The sequence below is a fragment of the Stegastes partitus genome, unplaced genomic scaffold (assembly GCF_000690725.1).
Source record: "Stegastes partitus isolate 25-593 unplaced genomic scaffold, Stegastes_partitus-1.0.2 Scaffold147, whole genome shotgun sequence".
NCBI classification, from domain to species: Eukaryota; Metazoa; Chordata; class Actinopteri; family Pomacentridae; genus Stegastes; species Stegastes partitus.
In genome coordinates, this window is record NW_007577878.1 from 353,441 (window position 1) to 369,515 (window position 16,075).

The following is a 16,075-nucleotide window of genomic DNA, read 5'->3' on the forward strand; positions in this document are numbered from 1 at the left end:
CTCCCCTTCCACCCTCTCATCCAGTCAGATTCAGCACAAAGCATCCGCATGTGACAACACACACACACACAGTAGTATCCCCCTAGACATAAAAATGAGACAGCCCCTTGCTGAGCCACTCTAACAAGGTTCAACAAAAAAAATTGTGCTCACAGAGGGTGACATTGTTAAAAAAAACAAAAAAAACAAAAAACGCAAAAATTCTCCTCTCTATCGTTTAAAATTAAATAATCCTAATGTTCTCTTTAAACAGCCAAAAATATGTTTAAAACAATGCTCTATTCAAGTCAAAAAATAAATAAATAAGTTGACAAAAAGAGCATATAAGAGAGCTGATGTCACTGGCTATGTTCAAGTCACTGCTAGAAGAGCGTACAGACATGTTGATGAAGAGTTCACTAGCCTACAGATCAACAGCCAAACAAAGACACACTCACTCTCGGCCCACACATCCTATATCCATATGTTACACAGCTTAGTAGTTTGTGTTACAACTGGACTTTTTTTAAAAATCTTTTTACATTAATTAAAAGTAAGACTAAATATTCAAACAGTACTGTAGAAGGGAAAAAAAAAGAAAAAGAAAAATTTCATGTAATATTTTCTAACAAACCTTTATACCAAATCTGTGCGCCTGATTCTCTTTTACAAGTACAGCACATACAGTACATATTGTATGAACAGGCAGTGAAATGCTCATTCCACACATCTTTTCCTCTCTCTGCCAACTTCTGAAGTCTGATTCAAATTTTCTTGCATTGTCATCAGTGAGCACATCAAACCGGCTTCACCCTTCCTCACATCTTAGTGTTCATAAATAATCCTTTCATACAGCCTGCACTGTGTCCTGCACTGAACTGGGATATCTGCACTGAACTGAGCGGCACTGTGCTGGGGTGGCCTGGTGATTATTATTTTATTCTTTAGGCAGCAATATTGTGTTCACACTACAATAAATAAAATAAACCGATGATTGGAAATAGATTAATTCAAAGATGACTGGTTATTTTTTAACGTGACACTGCTCATTTACAACCAGTGTTGGGCAAATTACTTGAAAACTGCAGTAAGTTATCAATCACACATTAATCAGCAGTGGGTAGTTACATTACTTGTTACTGTCTTTTTTGTACTTAGCCTGGATTAATGGTGCAGGATAGACACATTGGTAGACTGAAGGAACTAAGAAGAGAATATAAGACAACTGCAGAGTCACCACGTGGGGCAGACTATCCACCTTCTCACACCTCCTTGATGTCAACTTCTGCTAATACTGCAAACATGTCGACTTCCAAATTGTTGATTAGTAACTGTGAGGCAATGGCTAAATCCCTTACTCTTCACTTAAAAAGTATTACTAAACAATGTGCTTCTTCTGCCCAACACTGTTCTCTCCATGTGTTTTATTATTTGTTTTCTGTCTGTGCTGTTTTCAGTATGGTGTCATTTTAAATGAAAAAATATATATGTTTACCAAGAGTTAATATAAGACAAGCAACCACAGTTCAGATCAGATTTGCTTGCCTATAATGCAAAACTGTACAGTATTTATAGGTAAGACTGTACTTTTAGAGAGGATGGTCTGCTTTTTTCTTGCAAATGAACATCAGTGAAGATTACAAAGTAACATACAGAATTTGGGTAATTGGAAAATAAAATCCTGCACCATTAAAAAAAAAAACAAAAAAAACTTTAATGCCACTCAAATGTAAGTTGAGTATCATAAATGACAACTGAACATAGTTTATCACATGCTGTACCTCTACAGAGCTAGCTATTTTAAAAGTTTTGGTTATATTTTTTTTTTTGCAGGTTATGAAATTTCTGCCTCCAGCCCAATACAGCAGAGGTGAATAGAATTCCATTTGTTGCAATCACGGTATTGAAAAATGGAAATTGTGGAATCCACCAGCAATGTGTCTTTGCTGTAACAGCTTCCCTATTACTCTCTGCCATCCATAAAATGTGCTCAGCAGTTTTTGAAGGTCTATTATATTAACCTCCATTGTTCTGACGTTAAAGCAGAAATCTCAGAGACACATATTTTAAGTTGGGCAAATAAAACGAAAAGTATTTGCATGTATGGTGAAAGAATGTGTTTAATTTGCCTTTTGAATGAAACACCTTTTGAAGCATGTATCAAGAAGTAGTCTGACCTATTGGTGCGGGGTATTTTTGCATTGTGTGTTCAGTCCTTCAGATATCAGTGCAAACACATCATAAAAAGCTTCAGTGCTATTCACACTCCACAGCACAGCAGGCCATGGCTTGTAGAGCCCTGACACCCAACTCATTTTCAGATAAATAGTTTGCTCTACTTTCGTATTCCACCTCTCATTTGACCCCTCACTACAGTTCTAACAGCCTTTATCACTTCCTCTTTGTCCCTCCCCATCTTCTTCTTCCTCTTTCGCAAATAAAATAATTTCCTCAGGACACAGTCTCAGGCAGCTGTCTCTCTCACCTTCACTCTCCCTATCATACCGTATTACTACAGCAACATCTACTGGCTATTGTACATACTCTACCCCCTATCAAAGTGCTTACAGTTTTCCTTTTTTTTTTTTTTTTTTTCCTCAAATTTTTGTAATCCATTCACCAGAAAGAGACAGGGACAGAGAGAGACACACGCCGAAACCGGCTAGGCATGAATTCACAGTCGATGTGTAATTTAGCATTCCTGATGATTGCCTGAATGAGACAAAGGAGAACCTACAATCCTCCATCAATCCGCTTCTTCGAAACAAGAAAATAAAACACATTTATTGCTCCATTTCTGATTTTACATTTTCTCTCTGGTTCTAGAAAATATATATGAATATATCTATACGCCTGGATTACGTCTCGTAACTTCTCGTACAGTGGTAACAAGGTAAATGACGTCACAATATAAACAAGAAAATACACGCACAACACACAGCAGAAAAGCCCTGCCCTCATTGGGTAACCAGCTGTCCTGCAGCAGAGCTCTACCCACCCCCCTCGCACACATACACACACAATCAATCACATGGACCCACACGCTCACATTTTACATTTGCCCACATGCATACACATGAATGCACACGCACACTATGCAGAGAGAGAGAGAGAGGGGAAGGGGGCACTAGCACGGTTCAATGCCAACAGTACTTTTTTTAAAGACTCTTTTACATTAGGATGAACCAGAGACGCCCTCTGGCTTGTTAGCTCCCCGTGCTAATACCAAAGCTTCAGTTCAGTGGGCGAATAAGTACAGTGTGTTGCTGCGGAGACAGCCTGGGTTCAAATCCAGCTGGTCACATGGCACTCTGACCACCCCCCCACCGCCCACCGCCACCAGCACCTCCTTAAGTCATCAGTCTTTCATCTGGGATCAGACAGTCGGGTTAGTTGGAGAAGAGGATAGGGAAGGGTGTAAGTTGGCAAACAGAACAGAACCCAGTGTTTCTCGATTTCTTTGCCTCTTTTTTTTTTTTTTATATTATCTGTTTTTCCTGCAAATCTTTCCATCCCTGGGTGAGGGTGTATAGAAGACAAACATGCGTCCAACACACACTAGTTATAGTGGCCTGCTAGGAGCCTGTCAATATTCAGTATTACTTTTAATTGTCAGCATGGGTTAACATTATTAATGTTATTATTATCATCATTATATTATATATCATTTACTCTAATGGTGTCTTTAAACATCTTTTTTGTGTATGTTTTTGTTTTCATTCATCTTCTGTTATATTATAGCTTTCCCTACATGGTTAAGTTTTTGTGTATGTACTAGGCGGTTGGGTTGCACCACACCAACACCTGACTCCCTATTGGCTGACAAGCATCATCCTCTTTCTGCTTCTCCCCCATTCACAATATGCGTGGAGCTGAACGGTCATTAGAGACGGTCTTGCGGAGGCGGACTCCTCTCCTGATGGTGGTCAGCATGTCACCAGACCCCTCTGCGCCCTCTGTCCCTGTCTGAGAGTCAGTGGGGCCAGTTGGTGGTGGGGCTGGGTCATCTGGAAGGGCGGGGAAAGGAAACTGCCCCTCTCCAAGAGCGTGTGCACTGGCTACTAACTCACCAATCTTCTCCACTAGGCTGTGCCGATTGGCCGCGATCATCTGATCCTCCTCTGATCCGGCTCCTGAGCCTGCTCCCATTGCAAGGCCCCCGTGCTGCTGGGCATAGACCTCTAAAGCGGCCCCTGATCCCCAGGCGGTGTTAGGCAGGCTGAGGCGCTTTGGTGATGCCTTCACAAAATCAAGCGCTCCCTGTGCATCCTCGACTCCAGCAAAGAACACGCACTCCTCACTGCCTACACGGACAGGCACGCCCCCTGCGTGTCCTCCACCTGCATACCCAGGAGAGTGTGAGTCTCCGGGAACTGTGGGTGTCTTGACAGGCACAATGGGTGGTCGGATAGGGATGGGCCCTGCATTGGACAATGTGCGTCTTACTCCTGGTTTTGTAGATGGGGTTCGGCGGATGGTGGCAGTGCCTGGAGTCCCTGATCCACCTCCACCAGATCCACCCGGTTGTCCCGGTATCCCATGAGCCCCAGGACCAAGAACCCCACTGGGCAGTCCGGCTGTGCTGGCTGGCCTCTTGGTCTGGATCATGCGCCTGTAGTTTTGGGCAATGTTAGAGTGGCGAGGAATAGTGGAGGACTTGTCAAACTCTGTTTGTCCATCTGGACCTTCAGCATCCCCGTTCACTGAGTAGCAGTCATAATCTGAACCTAATGTGAGAATAAGGAGGGTAGAAAAACAGATGTGACATTTTATAAAAGTGACTGAAAGTGAATTGCAATAAAGACAGCTAACAAAGGGAAGAGAGTTAAGAAAATATACTGTGATCACTATAATGGATGACACAGGAATAGTTTCATTATTTGGGTAGAGCAAACCATCATCTGAGAGGCAGCATACTTATGCAGGAACACATTAATATTTTTCAGTTTTATCTTTATATTGTCATCCTCCAGCTGCTGTCAAGAAAGCTGTCAAAATACGTCTGTCATAAACTGTCACTGCTGCCTCAGTGAATAAATGGATAATTCGCTTTATCAGATTTGGGTAACACTACACATTAAAGAAAGCAGTGCGAGTGGAAGTGATGACAACAAAGTAAAAATCTCTGCAGAGAGACTACTGATTAAAAAAATAATGGCTTCCCTTAATCCATTGCTTTTCGTGAAATGTTGCCAACAATAAGATGATGAATGCGACCAGGTGAAATGTAATAAATACAGGGGCCCCAGCTGAACAACACTAAAAACTGCAGTGAACAGAATAGCAGATAGGAATTTCACCTTGTGAAGGAATTGTGTCCTCAGAGCAGGATGGGGTTGTGGTCTCTGTGCTATATCCACTGGAGTACTGAAGAGAGTCTCTGCTGCTTTTCTGCTGCTCCATACTCAGTCCCCTGGTCAGCACCATGGCCAGGTCACTGGCTGCTGGAGAGACCTCCTCTCCATGCTGTAGACACACAGGGGAAGACTAGTATTGGAATGATGTTTGATCAACTGGTTGCTTGAAAACTTGAGTTTCTCTTTTTTATGTGAATAGGATATATTTACTGATCATATTTATGGTTATATTTAGTTGTTAATAGCAATAAAGTGGCATAATGTTGGAGACAAGGACAAATACACTGAAATGCACATGAAAGTGCTGTCTGTCACTCCAAAAATAATACTGAGACAAATACTGAAGTTCTTAAAATTTGCATTTTGTCACAGCTGCAAAACAGATATCCACATCATCTGTTCTGGTTTACATACTGCTATTGTCTGTTATTGCAAATAAAAACAAAGTAATGAATAGGAGAAAAAAAAGCACAAAACAGTGTTTCCCTTTCATTCACAGTGAGCCTGATTTCTCCTTGAAAACATTTTTATTAAACATTACCTATTTTTAAAAATGAACAATCCTCTGGATTAGCAAAACACACGGAGTACTGTATATGCAAGCACATCAAACAGAGTAGAATGAATAGAATTAATGTGATGTAGTTATTTAACTGGCTATGGTGGCTTTTAATTGTTGTATATCTTCATACTGTATAACCAAGATGTCTCCTCTCGTGGTTGGCATAGTTAGTGTGTAATTGTATCTTTGCTAAACCTGTCGTTACTGGTCGACTGAGAGTTTGCATGTGTGTATTGCGTTCACCTTTAAACAGAGATGTGTAATTAGACTTTGTTTTTGGTCATAATTATTAACGTTTTTTTAATTTAAAAAAATAAAAAATCTATAACTGTGCACCAGGGAGTCTGTAATTGTACTTTTTATGCCACATCTACAGTAGATGAGGGCACACTTTTTTCCTCCAAGAGAAGCACAGAGTGTAAAACTCACCAGAAGAATCTATGTTTGTATTATTTCTTCTTTATCAACTTATAATTTGACTGATTCCTCAGCTTATCAGACTTATTCGACAATAGTTGGAAGATGTATTGCTGTAACAGCAATTGACTACAGTGAGTAGCAGAGCATACGACTGCATAAGCTGTACTTTATATATAATCATGCATTGCTGTACCACGCTCTCACAAATGTGCTGCTCTCAGCCTGCTTGTCAGTCTAGCAGTACCTTGGCAGCGATAGTAGCCGGTGTCATCCTGGTTCTCTGCCCGTCATCAGGGTGTGATGTCCCAGCGTAGCCTTGGGAGCCTGGCGACGCTTCATTCTCTCTCAGCCTGTCAAGAGGTTCCTTTCTCCTCTGGACTGCCGCTGCAGCAACGGGCTGCTCATACTGACCTGCTTTGGACCAATCCTGAAGAGGTGAGTGGAATTAATAAACAGGAAGAAACTGGTAGGATTAGCACGAGACCTGTCCACTATCCAGCAGTTTGAAGCCCTTCATCTGATTGCACAGAGAGGGGAACTTTCTCGGTGCTTGGAAGAGCGTGTGTAAGTCAGTGTGTGTGGGCAGGGGCCTTTCTGAGCGTTTGAACGTGTTTATGATGATGATGACTTCGACCCTTCACAGTTTTGGCCAATCACCAGTTGGCAGATTGCAAAACCAGTGAATCAGGGGAAGCCAAAAAATAAACAAAAAATGCATGCACACACAGAAAGAGGGATGCAAATTTTAAGGAAGCAATGCAATGTGGTTATGGATGAGTTAATCAGGTGATGAAAATTAAAAGAAAAATAAACCTGATGCATTAACTGGAACTTATTAAACAGGAACAGAAGAAAAGGTGCAACTGAAGAAATGGAAGCCAATGGAGAACAAACCTTCCACATAGGAACCTTTGATGTGGGAGAGGAGGAGCTGGATCCAGGGGGGCGTTTATAGGGTGGGGACGCAGGTACAGGAAGAATGACAGAGAGAGGCCGGGTGGAGCCAGAGTGAGAAAGAGCGGGGCGGAAGGTAGCAAAGGACGAGCCAAACTGCGGGACAAGAGACATAGTCACGTCATCAGAGAATGGAAAAGCCACAGAGAGAGAGGCAGCCAGCTATGGGATCACGTGGCCAAACACATGAGAATAAAAGCACACAATGTAAACACACACCTACAATAGACACACACCAAGTTCTCATTTTGAAACTGAGGAGCAGGAACAGAAAGGAAGAAGATCTGACGAAAGACAGAGCCTCCAAAACACAATTAGTCACTGCTAATCACAATGACACAACGCAAACTAAGAGTGATTAGTGTGAGAACTAAGTCAGTGTATCTAGAAAGCCTCTATTTAACAGCTACTTGGAATGTTTGTTAGAAAGATCATGGGATGAGTTAAAGCAGACCCGATCGTGAATTTAAAATTCAGACTGATTTGATTTGACAGTTCGTGTGATGTAGTAACTCTGCTTGATTGAAGAAAATATACCCGGGAGTAGCTTTTTATCTTTTGTACGTGATAACTTTATTTCTGTTTTTCACATCCTTGCTTCTAATGTGCTGGTGTAAAACTGTCTCATCCAGTTGGTGTGAGGGAATCGTGTATAGATCCCATGGAGGTGAGGACAGTATAGGTGGTACAGAGATAGGTGAGACAGCTCTGGTGGAGGCTGTTACTGGGAACAGTACATTTATAAAACAAGGTGCAGAGAGTAAAGTGTGTTTTAAATGTGCTAAAGAAGAGGTGGTATACTTGTGGTGTTTTATGAATACAGGCACAAGATTTAGCAGTCTAAATACCAGCTCATAGGCTGTTTTCAGCTGAAGTTGAATTAGAGAATCCAGTTGCACCGACAACCCACAATAGCCTGCAGAACAGTCTTAAGTCTTACAGAAATTCAGGTTTGTACGTTCTTTTCTTCTTTCCGTCTGTTTCTATCTGTCTTTTTCTTTCAGCTGCTATTGTTTTTGTTGATTCATTAGTTTTTACATTTGAATGCTCAAACAATAGTTCACATTTTACAAAAATGAAATTTAGTTTTTTGTTCTCCACTGTCACCAGAAAACTGCATTGGAAATAAAATGAAAATGTTTCGGTTAAAAAACACAAATGTATTAAGTTGGTAAAAATAGTCTCAGAAATCCATTAAACAGTTTTAAAATTGAAACTACTCAGAGACTGAGTTATGGATAGATGAGCAAACCGATGGCAGCATCTTCTGTGGCAAACATAACTACAAGATCAAATTTTCTGTGGACATTGACAGATAGTTTTCATTAGTTTACTAACGTTTTCTTTTAATGACATTGTTTCTTATTTGTGTGCTTGCATTTTTAATTGATTTTGGATTTTTTCGTGGAGCACTATATGTCTCTTATGCATCCTGAAGATGTCACCACCCTAAATTTACAGATAATTCAAATAAATCCACCCAGATATAACTAAAATGTGTGATGTACAGAAGAACAAAAGTTTGCATGATTTTTTTGCAGCTCCCTCATGGTGGTTGCGCCAAATTTTGTCAACCAGTTGAAGTGAGATGCATAATCCGTCTTGACACTGTCACTCAAATTAGAGAGGGATCACAGATGGCTGTGTTCACTGCAACTGAAAAGGAAGGCTGTCATATATGCAAGCTGCTGTAGATGACAGATGCTGCTTAAAATAAGAAATGAATATTTATTTTGCCTTGTGAGAGTCATAGAATTGTGTTTTTTTTTCTGCAAACAGATGTGCATACTGGTCGAAGAAAGTGTGATGAAAGAGAAAGAGAAAAGCTCTCAAACATAACTGAAAGGAATTTCTGATTTCAGAGAGATTTATGTGGGAGTGTCTCCATCAATTAAAGAGACACAAAAACCACAGAATACAAGCTTTCCATCCTTAGTGGTGGACCTGACATGAGGGAAGATGCAAATGGCTGTAAATCTAAAAAACAATGTTCCATTTGCTATTAAACTGAGTAGGTGATTTATGCTTAGGAGGAGACAACTGCTCTCCGTGTTCCAGCAAAAAAATAGAGCCTTCTGAGACTAATTGCTGCAATAAACATGTTTTTATTTATTTTTTTCATCTGAAAAGCATTAAAATACATTAATTCAACAAATGTGTCATATCTGTGGGGTGTTTTTTCTCACTGTTCTCTTGTTACCTGAGTTGATGGTGTTTGATTTGATGCTGATTGATAGTACCAAAAAGCATTCCCTGCTGGAAGGCCCATTAAATATCCAGAGAGCTACTAATGTTGCAGGTTTACCTCGGCATTTAGAAGTCAAAGTTTCCTGCTGGTTCCTAATTCTATCAGACTATTATAAAAGTCCTGCTACCTTGGTGAATGGAATTTATCTTTAAAGCAGCATGTGTCATATAGTTCTGTTCTGACAGTGACTTTATACCACCACTATATCTAAAGTTGTTTTAACAATAGTTCAGTTTTACCAGAAAGGATTTTTTTTCTTTTCCTTCTACACTGTCTCCACTAATGGATTTCTGAAACTCCTATGAGACTGATTTTTGGGTAGATGAGCAAACTTACTGCAGAACAGATGGTGCTATCTTCTGTGGCATAGATATCAGCAAGTTTAAACTTTCTGTGGACATTGATAGATAGAGGATTAACTGGTATTAACCTTGAAGTCACAACGTCAGGCGTCAGCAGAGCTGCTTTTCTCACTTCAGCTAATTAATTTATCTTTCTGCACAAATGATAGACTTGACAGATTTGTATTTGGACACCCCAAACCAAGAGTGCAAAATCAAAACAAGAGAATAAAACAGAGGTGTTGAAGACATTCCATTTAGAGATGACTGATGTCACCAATTTGCTTAACAGCATTAATGTCACAGACTAATAAACAGGAGCCTGCTGTGTGCAGTTTACTGATGTTACTTTTGGATAATCTTTAGGTATAGGATTCTTAAATTTTACTCATGTCCTTCTATCTTGCTGATCCTGTATGTACTTTATAATAAAATCAAATTACACCCAGACTGTTTAAATGTACAAATGTTAACATCATTCAGTATCAACTAATTTTCCAATTGTGTTTATGTATTACTAAATAGCTTGATTACAAAAATCAATTGATAACCCTTGTACATTTTAATTTCTGTTAACCTCTAATTAGGTTTTGTGTTCTACATTGTTTAGAACTCCATGTTGCACATTTTAAATACTTACGGTGGTGGGGGAGCTGCATTCACTGACTGACTGGCATGTTTCTGAGGCCTCTGATGATGCTGAGCTGGATGATTTCTACAGCAGGGAAAAAAAGAGAAACACAGAAAAAAAATTCTTTATCAATTAGGTAATACTGATCAAGAGCCCTTTTGCACACATGTGAATTGCACAGCTGTGTATGAAACTCAAATATCTATCATTTTGTTTCTGTAAAGCAACTTGAAATGCTTGGGAAATGAGATAATTCTGGCTGATTTCCAATTAAATAGAACTAGTTTAGAAAATGAAATGTTATTTTCTTTACTCTAATTCAGTGGTGTGATTGGATGCATGGCAGGGTTACTAAACTGTTCAGGGGCTCAGGGGGTCTGTGGCATCTTGAGAGTATTTTATGATTATACACCTGACACTGTAATACAATCTGTTATTTATCTCATTTCAATATTAAAGGTGCACAGGTTCCTGCGATGACAGCTCTGCTTCACCGGCAGGATGTCACTGAAGGAAATGTGAAACGACTACAAACAGCTGGTTCTGTGTCTGTCAGTCTCTGTGTATTTCACCTGTCTAGGGCCTTATTTTTATTTTTTTAAATTCTGTACACAGGGGCCAAGGTTTCATAATCAATCAATGGCTGGACACTAACTTTTAAACCTCATTACTGCACAAACTTTGTGAATTTATGTCAATAAATCCAACTCATAGAGGTATGTACATAAGGCATCTGTACCTGACTCGTGATGTCCGAGGGCATGGGCGAGGGAGGCTTGGAGTAGATGTTAGCATCCTGGGACACAAAGCCTGAATCATGGGATGAGACGCTGCTGAGGCGGTGGGCAGCGATGCCCCCCGGTGGCGGAGGCTGGTGTGGCAGGCTGCTACGGTAGTGATAGGAGGAGGAGGAGGAGGAGGTGGGTGAGTGAGGCTGGGAGCCTCCACCACCGCCACCAATACCAACACTACCACCTCCCCCTGATGAACGGGAGGCACTACTGTGGGCGCTGTTCACACTGCTGTTGGGGGGAGGAGGGGAGAGAGAGGTGTAGAGGAGCAGGGGGAGGGCAGAGTGATGGAGGCATGAGGAATGTGAAGGTAGGATGAAGGTGATGATTTCCAGTGTGGAGAGAAGAGCATTTAGGGAGAGACAGCATGATGACAGGGATGTGTCAAAGTGATGGTTTGATTGAGGAGTTATAACAAAATGTGTAAGATATAAGGGGTTGGTGACGGTTAAAGATAATTGATGACAGGAGGAAGCGTTGAAAGTGATAAAGTTAGGTGATGAGTTGAAGTTCAGGAGTAGTTCACAAAAAGTCGTTGGTTCATCAGGTTAGTGAAAGCCCACAATGCGATGATGCAGTAAAGTCACACAGCAGTCACAGTTAGAAATAGAGACCCCGGAAATGAAAGGAAATCAGGTAAAGCAAACACCCAGCGCAAGAGAAAGAGGGCAAATCACATGAGTGCACACAAACAAGATACAAACAATAGAAGACAGACAAGAGAGGAAGGATCAAAGTGCACAGTATGGTAGTTGTGATGAAGGAAACAGGGGAGGAGAGAAGGGGGCAGAAGGGAGTAGACAGAAAGTGTGTAAACTCATGAAGATCCAGGGCACATCCACACACAAAAACACAGTAAACACTGCAGACAAAAGACTGTAAAGTCACATGCTTAACATGCACCCTCTGACACAGAATGGTTCACACACATAAGTGAATTTTTTCGAGACAAAGAACCACAGAAATACATTTGTAGCATTCCTCTTGTAGCGTTTATTTTGTTTTTCATAGACTTTAGTTTTGAGCATATATGCACTTAAAGATAAATCATGTAGATTCATTTAAACATCCATTTATTCCAAAATTCTTTGTTTTAATCTTTATTTTATTCAGTGCAGGTTTTCTCTCTTAAAGCTGTGGTTCAATATCTGGGGATTCTACTGAACTGAAGATGACTGAACAAGCAGTAATGATGGACTGAGACACTGACAATCACAGCGAAACATAAACATCAAGGAAGGCTCCTCTTTCGGATAATCAATATAAAAATCACTGAAAAGCAGGCAGAAGGTGCTCGTTGTGTCTTTGTGTGCATGTGTGTATTTGTGTGTGAGTACCTGCACATGCTGCTCTTGCGGGAGCCAGAGCTGCTGGGGGATGATGGAGGGGTCTGATAGGACCAGCTGTAATCTGACCCCTTCAGATCCTTAATCACCTGAGGGGGCAGTTCCATAGAGTTTGTTAGTTATTGGTTAATTTCTTTATGTGATCTCTAAGTTGCGGGTGTGCATACTTTGTACCTGTTCACTAGCAGGAGGCAATTTGTGAGGATCGGTTGTCAGCACAGTGAGGTCATCAATGATGGCCTGGAGGTGGGTGATCTCGCCCAGCATGGCGATTTCTCCATTCTGAAAAAAGATTAACAAAAATGATTCTCCTGACCTTCCTGTCTTCCCTGCTTTTTTTTTTTTCCCTTTCACCTCAAAGTCTAAAACACACAAGCAAAGGATCAAGGAACCAGCACAATCGTAGCTAAAAGTACACAGAACTCAAAAATCTCTTTTGTGCAATATGGCACAGTTAGAATGTAATAATAATAATAATAATAATAATATTATTATTATTATTATTAATAATAATAATAATAATAATAATAATAATGAACTAAGAGTTGAATTAAAAAAACAAACAAACAAAAAAAAAAAACATGAAATCAATGTGTAGAATTTTATCAAGTTCCCACAGGTGTCACTAATACTACTTTTAAAAACTTGTTTAAAACTAAAAATGTCATTGCTATTTATTTGGCAAATAACACAGTGAAACAACAAAATAGTCCTTTTTCACACAAAGCCAAAAACATGTTGTTTGGCCTCCTTTGGCCTTGATAACAGCTTGCATTCTCGCTGGCATCGTTTTTATGTACTTCTCGACAGTCTCTTTTGTTATTGAGTTCCAAATAGATTCTTGCTGTTCCCACAGACTTGCTTGTACATGTCACACTAAGACATACTTGTGGCACTTAAATTGCAGCATGATCATCGTTAGCCATGTTGTTATAGAGCAGCTCAAATCATAAATGGTGCAGCAGGTTAAACTTTGCATGGCCCTCTGTCTGTCTACCCATCTGCCCCTCCTCCTCCTGTCTTTCCATTGTCCTTACCACAACAGGCTGAAGGAAGCCAATGAAGGTGCAAAAGCGACCCCTCTCCTCCACCAGGGCACGGCGCACTGCCTGTTTCTCTGTCTCCTCCATCAACAGGCACATGTCGGTCACATCCTGCATGGCACTGTCAAGCTGGGGCTGCAGGTCCCCTCGCCCTGGGATGGGAAAGGCACAGTCGTGATGAGACATTTTAAAAAAACGAGACAGACGATGCAGGTGGAAGCTTTCATCAGAGAATGTGAATGAAAAGAAGGAGGTGGAGGTGTATATAAAGTGTGTTTAGAGGGGTTTACATTGATTAAAAAAAACAACATTATAACACAATTTGGATATCTCTCCTTCAGACTTTGCTTTTTCTAATACACTGCTCCATCAAACCACTGGAACAGATTATGCAACTCAGAATGAACAAGACAAAATAAACATTGTTCAGTGTTTCAGCTCTGTATTCATTTTAATGGTTCTGTGCAATCTGTCCACTACAAGAAGGTTATATAATGTCATATTATATGATGTACTGTATTAGACAGACCCATGATGTCTATTGAAATTTAACGGCAAGACGATTCCTACAAACAAATGGGTATTTGTATATGTATACAACAGCATGTGTCTTTTGTGCAACTGTTGCTACATTGCTGTCGCCACTTTTGAGGTAAACATGTAGTCTCACTAAGTACTGTTGCTTTTCTGTGGTCTCTCTTTGCGTCGACAAAGAATGTGGTTAAAAGTATGCATAAAAAGCCGATCACAATATGTGACTACATCCAATTTCCCTTCTCTTTCCCTTCTGTCAGTCCCCACCCAGCATAATGACAGCACAGAACCAAAACACAGATAATGTGTTTCTGTCTTAAAAACTGTACTCGCTATAACTGCACAGCGATCACATGATGACAGAAGGTAAAACATAGATGCATAAATATCATGTATAAAATCTAGATATTACCAACTATCTAGTAAAAACATGAAACAATGAATAGAAAGCAAGACATGAAATAACTGTTTGTAGTGTTACAGCATGCGGAAAGTCAGTGGAGATGTCGGCAGTATCAGGGATAGAATGAAAGAGAGAGTAAGGCAGGAGGGGGAGCATGAGAGTAGAATGAAAGCCTGCAGTGTCACTACAAAGTTAATGGGAGCAGCTACAAAAGTCATGCAGGAGTCAAGGAAGAAGTTCGACTACATCATGCATTGTCGAGTGTGAAACGACACGACAACTAACTTGAGACTGAATAAAACTTCAATCTGTCACCAGGAGACAAAACATTAGCTAAGGCTTGTCTAAGAACTGGGATATTTCATGTCATGTCCTTAAAAGTCATGGTAGCTGGTTTCATATATTTTCTAATTGATGCACCTCTTACATGACCTCCAGTCTGGTATTATAAAACAAAACAAATGGTGGAATATGCCTATTGGAAGTAAGGCTGGATTACCCACTGGGCACAGTCTGCAGCTATTCGGTGGGCGCAGAAGCACCGGGTTCATCATGTAGCAATTAGTTTGTGGTAAAATGATTAATTATGTTGTAAGCGCATCTACCACAAAAGCACATTTTAACCTTTAAATAGAATTCTCATCATCAGTTGCTCAAAGCACGTCTTCATTTTCTGAGTAACTGACATGAAAACCTTCCAACATCAAAGCCAGTGCTGCTCTACAGTGAAACACCAGCACTGTAGAAAGCAAACATTATGATACTTAATCCTTTTAATTGCTGTAATTTATAGTATGAGTCGCACAAAATGAGGCCCAATAGTGCTGTTTTTTTGCAACCTGCATATTTTTTGCAAAAACACACTCCTACATATGCTGGATTTGTCTGGTATCTCTGTTAATACAGAGACTGATAAAAACTATTCTGAGGACTAGAATGGATTCAAGGTGAGTAAAATGAATGATTCAGGCACAACATAATATAGTCCTAGAGTCTTGGAAAACCACATACTGTATGTGTTTCATGGTTAAGATAAAATGGCAGCAGCCTCAACCTGAAATGCTCGAGTCCTTGTGCTCTCATTATTTTTGTTCTTGTTGTGTTCAAAAAGTGTATTTTACAAAATAAATGTAGGTTTTTCTAGTTACCACAAACTAGTTACTAACTACTGCAATTAATGTACAAAGAGGTGAATCCAGCCCTGACAAGCCTCTCTCTCCCTGAAGTTTAGCTTCATGACTATTTATTATGTAAACCAGTTTCCTAATTTTACCTAAAAACCTTCCCATCACCCTTATATCAAAAATATAGTAATACCCATTGTCTACAGGAAAAGGTTGGGGATTTGAGTAAGAAAGAAGGTGATGCGGCAGAGCGACAGGCTGATACTTACCCTGGATCTCTATTACAGGGGGACAAATACCACAGCGAGGGAGAGACAGAGAGACAGTGGCAGTGAGGAGGGG

The 16,075-nt window shown here is 40.2% G+C and overlaps 1 protein-coding gene across 1 annotated transcript in view; it reads right to left on the minus strand.

The window, feature by feature from the left end:
- Nucleotides 1-2,343: 2,343 nt before the first annotated feature.
- Nucleotides 2,344-16,075, minus strand: part of LOC103355402 (MTSS1-like protein) — a 74,250-nt gene continuing 60,518 nt past the window's right edge. The window contains exons 7-14 of the mRNA XM_008279190.1: nt 13,667-13,824; nt 12,804-12,911; nt 12,621-12,718; nt 11,232-11,514; nt 10,502-10,576; nt 6,563-6,745; nt 5,280-5,445; nt 2,344-4,706 (exon numbers count right to left, since the gene is read on the minus strand). Of these exons, the coding sequence (XP_008277412.1) occupies nt 3,835-4,706; nt 5,280-5,445; nt 6,563-6,745; nt 10,502-10,576; nt 11,232-11,514; nt 12,621-12,718; nt 12,804-12,911; nt 13,667-13,824 (1,943 nt within the window). The 3' untranslated portion in view covers nt 2,344-3,834. The remainder of the gene's footprint in view (nt 4,707-5,279; nt 5,446-6,562; nt 6,746-10,501; nt 10,577-11,231; nt 11,515-12,620; nt 12,719-12,803; nt 12,912-13,666; nt 13,825-16,075) is intronic.